At 43.6% G+C, this 5,000-nt stretch overlaps 1 protein-coding gene across 1 annotated transcript in view; it reads right to left on the bottom strand.

Moving 5' to 3' along the window:
• Positions 1 to 3,996: 3,996 nt before the first annotated feature.
• The window catches only part of LOC138013208 (E3 ubiquitin-protein ligase TRIM45-like), a 16,295-nt gene continuing 15,291 nt past the window's right edge, over positions 3,997 to 5,000 (bottom strand). Inside the window, exons 5-6 of the mRNA XM_068860227.1 lie at positions 4,556 to 4,727; positions 3,997 to 4,359 (exon numbers count right to left, since the gene is read on the bottom strand). Of these exons, the coding sequence (XP_068716328.1) occupies positions 3,997 to 4,359; positions 4,556 to 4,727 (535 nt within the window). The remainder of the gene's footprint in view (positions 4,360 to 4,555; positions 4,728 to 5,000) is intronic.

Genomic DNA, 5,000 nt, shown 5'->3' with positions numbered 1-5,000 from the left:
AGGCAGATGTTCTCGGAATCTGTCCCCAATTTTTCTGCCAGATTAACCAATATAAATCTTGTGACAGGTGCGGCACTGGATTAAGTAAACAACGTTCTCAGGTGTACCTAGTGTGGATTGTAATGCGCCCAAAGGGAGAGTCAATGACGGGTGATGCGTTGGTGTGCAAACAGGTGTTGCATCACGCGCGGCTACAAGGCATGCGCGGCTACAAGGATAGGTACCACGGTCCCAATTGGCAGCTGTCGTTTCATTCAGGATACTTCTGACCAGGGAGTCACGTAAGTTGGTGTCACGACGACATGCGCATAAAACGCGCAAGTGTTGAAAAATGGCTCCTGTGTCAGGGTCGTCCTTAAACAGGCAGAAGTTTTTTGTGACGATTTTCTTGACTATTATGTTACTCGGATGATGCGTCAATACCAAGGGGATGGCAGGCTTTTCGAAGGAACAGTAGCATCCTCTCGATTGGAAATGACCACTTTAAGGGATGTGGCTAAAAGATGCTCTCGGGTTTGATCTATGATCTTTGGTGGATGCCCGGCGGTTTCTGAAGAAACTGGTCATTTCTTTTCTCTAGACTGCAAAATCTGTCTCATCACTACATATGCATCATAAACGGAGAACTGACTGTGGGGGATGGAGTTCTTACAACGGGTAGGCTGTAATGATCCATAACAGAGTTAACTGAATAGAGTGTAATGTGAAGTGCTAGATTTATATCCCATATGAACCATGTGAGCGTTAGCCCTACTGATGGAAATGGGCCCACACAAGGACAGAGAAAAACTCTGACCAGGGTGGGAATTGAACCCACGACCTTCGGGTTCAGAGTTTTTCTCTGTCCTTGTGTGGGCCCATTTCCATCAGTAGGGCTAACGCTCACATGGTTCATATGGGATATAAATCTAACATTTCACATTACACTCTATTCAGTTAACTCTGTTTAAAATATAAGTGCTACACGGCCAACGTTTGTATAAACGTAACCTTTCCTTGTACTTGTAATGATCCATAGTTCAGGTAAGAATGGGTGTCAGTTGGTTTATAATGTACACTGGTCGCTAGGCGATCAGATCTTGGCTTTAAAACGAGGTCGAGAAAAGGTAGCTGCTCATCGGAAATAGACCAGGTAAACTTCAGGCTGGGATGAAAAAGCGCCGGCTATGTCATTGATGTAGCGTTTGTGTAAATTGGGTGTTCGTGCCGCATACCGATCAAAATATATTTCCTCGACGTGACCCATAAATAAGCATAGCGACACCTCCGATTTGTTTTTGAACGAACAGGTTGTCCGTATAGGGAAAAACTGTTTTCTCGGTCTTGAGTGCGGCACTTGGCAATTCGACTCCGCAACAAGTGTTTCCTGTGGCCGCAAACGGGGAAACAATTGCTTCCGCAACATTGTTTCCTCATTTGCGGGCGCCTTTATACTGGTAAAAGGTCACTTTTAGTCAGCACTTTCGTTTCAGAAAGCCGTTGACAATATAGCCTCCCAAGCAGACACTCTTAGGGATTTGCCTGACGAATCCCTAAGAGTGTCTGCGTGGGAGGCTATTGACATTACAACCGGTCTACGCCTATCGAATTGCGGTCCATCGTCTCATAGCCTTTTCCCCCAAAGACAATTTGCCGAAACAGAAAACCCGTTCGCCCAAAATTATGAACGTCCATTAGCTCCCAATGAAAAGGTGTTCGCCCAGACTATGCTTATATATTACTTACAATGCTTGTATATAAACACACACAATAAAACTGTAGTAAGTGTAAGAGCGTCCTCAGTTTCTAAATGAGAAAGTAATATATATATTTCCATTGCTAAGTCCTTCCTAGCATGAATCCTTGCGGTAATCTTGGGCTGATCTCCGGTGTAATAGCCACAGCTGACGTCATAAGTCAGGGGCACCCAACGAATCTGTTCCTCACATTATCTGTTCCCCAGCGGAATCTTGCCGGCTGGCAAAAATACAGGTGTTTCGATTAGCTGGCTGGGAAATTTTGTTATTGATAGACGTTTGGCCTGGGAATTACTGACTTTTTCTAGCATTTCAACCCGACCTGGCTGTAGAAACTCTGAAGACTGAGGACAACTAAAAGAAAAAAAGAAAAAAAAAGAACCCCTTCCCTCTCCCATAGAGTAGTCACAAACATACAACGGCTGGTCAGAGTGATTGCGCTTGCGGAAAAAACCTGTTTTGTCCCGGTTTTGTCGCTTGTGTTCGGTCGTTTTGGATCGAGGGATTTGAAAGCGCGCGGAATTCCTGGCTGGGAAATAAATTTGATCAGCTGGCTGGGAAACCAACCAATTTTATCTAGCTGGCTGGGAAATTTCTTGTGTGTTTTGCTGGGAAAAAGGAACAGATAATGTTTTCCCAGCAACACTGAAAAACACCTGAACTGATGCCTTAATAACATTTACTTTCATTAACTGAGGTATAATAATACATTTTACAAGAAATTGGTCGTTGGGTGCCCCTGATAAGTCACTTACTGTAAATATAAATCGTTGTCCCGGTAGTTCCTTGGTTCCCCAATTTTTGGTTCTCATGGTTCTCTAGCTCTCTTGGTTCTGATTGTTCTCTGGTTCTCGTGGTTTCATGGTTTCTCTGAAAGAAACATAAAATGAAGACATTGAATGAGATGGAAATTACATACACACACAAAGTAATAGTGGTATTTGCCTTCAATAGCTCACATTCAGATTACCGGTATGTCATTACTGAAAAAAATGTCAAAATAAAAGAAAACTAATTATTACAGAATACAGTACATGATTTGAAAGATGGGATGCAGGATTTATTTCATGCAACGAATTGCGTTAAGGATCCAGTCATCATTATTGATAGGGGGGAAGTAGGCAGGTGATAAATTTGCCTGACAATTAACCAAGAAAATATCAGATTTTCAAGCTGTTCTTCAGATATACATGCAAAATCATATTTATTCTGACAATTTTTTTCTAGGATTACATGTACTTATGAATTTTAATAGTTAAATTTCCTAACCAAAGCCTTATTAGGGCCTTTTTACAAATTACATGGAGGGAGGTTGAGGGTCCAAGAAGGGGCACCCCATAAGAAGGGAGAAAAGGCCCCCCTTTACTTGCAAAGGGTTGTCCCCAAGGCAACTGGAACTAATTTCATTCTGTTTTGGTGGTAATGTGACAGTAACATGATCCTGCTAAACTTGAGCCTCCTAGGATGGTCAACCTACGTGTACCTCAAGCTTTCACATGGCTTAACAAACCATAAGTTGGCCATGATAGGAGGGTTACCTTAGCAAGCAGATTGGGTAACCCTCCTCCTAGGGTGTCCCTACCTCTCATATAAATGAAACTGGAAAACACAATAGAAGAGGGTGCCCCTTCAAAGGAGGTCACCCTCCGTACATGTAAACAGGCCCTTAGCAACTGATCATTGGTGGTGATTCGAGGGGTAGGGGTAAGGGAATTTCTAAAAAAAATCTAGAAATGTCTCTCTCTCTCCTTCCCTCCCTGTGATCAAAGATAAATTAACCCTTGTGTTCAAGTACAATTTTAACAATGTGGCCCCGACCTCCACCCCATCCCTGGAAAAGGCTCACTGTCCAGGGACCCCAACCCATGTTTTTTTTCTATAACGTAGAATAAACTTACTGTTTCCGATATACCTTTGTAACTTTCAAGCGTCTCGACGAGATTTATGGCCATATTCATTGTTAAGAGGCTGATGGTTCTCTCTCCGTTGGTCCGGTCTGGTGAGCCAAAGCCTTTTTCAGTCGTTCATATAGAATGTGCATGTTGACAGCAACGCAAATCACTTTTTCGTTCCGTTTCGAGTTCGAATGTTTAACTTCCAGTTTAGGCCTGGTTCCAGCAGAGCTCTGTGATGGTGTGACGTTCTCCGGTGGTTTAGAGAACTCGTAAAATGCTTCTCTGGCACTTGCGCTTAGCGAATATACTTAACAGTTTCATCAGTATTGTGCTCCACAAAAATTTGCTTGGGCACAACGTTAAGTTCAGCGAGTTGAGTTCACAGAAAGAGCTTCAAGCTGCTCTGACAATTCCGCCATCTCCTCCAAATCTCTCTCCTCTTTTTTCTGATACATGAACAAGATTCTGTCAGCAAGACCATTATCAGCATCGATAATCCGTGGCCAAGCTTTCGCAAGGAACTGCCGTGGTGTTGTAAATGCTAGTATTGGAGCCCTTGCAGATGCGACTCCACTACGTTTGCCTTTGTTGCCTTTTAGGATGAACCAGCAGTCATCATCAAAACATTTGTAAAGTCGCTCCATTGAAAGGTTCACATTTTGTGCTGACTTGGAAGGGTGACTTAGCTTCGTCAAAATCATCAATGTAAAGAATGGGAACTGTTGATCCTGAAACGAAATGATTGAACAGTCCATTCGCGGAGCTGATGTCTATCAAGATATTGGTGTTGATCTTTGGCTCGATGTGTCCTACAATCGGACCAGTGCAGCCGAGATGGCAGGCCGGAGTCTTTCCTTGATCCCGACGGCGCCACACAGCGCGAAGTCATGAAGGGTTCCCTGGTTCCTCATATGTGCCAATTACCTTCACCGTTGTCTTCCCAATCAACGCACTAGTAGACATAAGCGCACTGATCAAAAGTAGTTCTCGTGTGCTTCCACGAGAAGTCGCGTACACCGTGAACCATTCTTTGGTAATATCTGGGGCCACCGCATCGAATGGAAAGATAACCTTTCCTAGTTTTTCTTCCAGATCGCTTAAAGAACGAAGTTCACTTTATCCATAACGAACAGAAAAACTATCAAATGAGAGAAAAGACGAGCGAAGCAAATTCTAAAATGCGTAGGAAATCGGGCTACAAACATCTTCCCTGGGGTTTTCTCGACATTCAAAATGGCGGCGCTCGCACGAGTACCACGCGAGCTCCAGAGAACCACGAGAACCACACGAACCAGAAAACAAAAGAACCACGAGAAGCACGAGAACTAGAAAACTAGAGAACTACAATAACCAGAGACCCACGAGAACC

Source organism: Montipora foliosa, chromosome 1 (genome assembly GCF_036669935.1).
Source record: "Montipora foliosa isolate CH-2021 chromosome 1, ASM3666993v2, whole genome shotgun sequence".
In the NCBI taxonomy this organism is placed as follows: domain Eukaryota; kingdom Metazoa; phylum Cnidaria; class Anthozoa; order Scleractinia; family Acroporidae; genus Montipora; species Montipora foliosa.
This window is presented reverse-complemented; position numbering and strand designations above follow the sequence as displayed.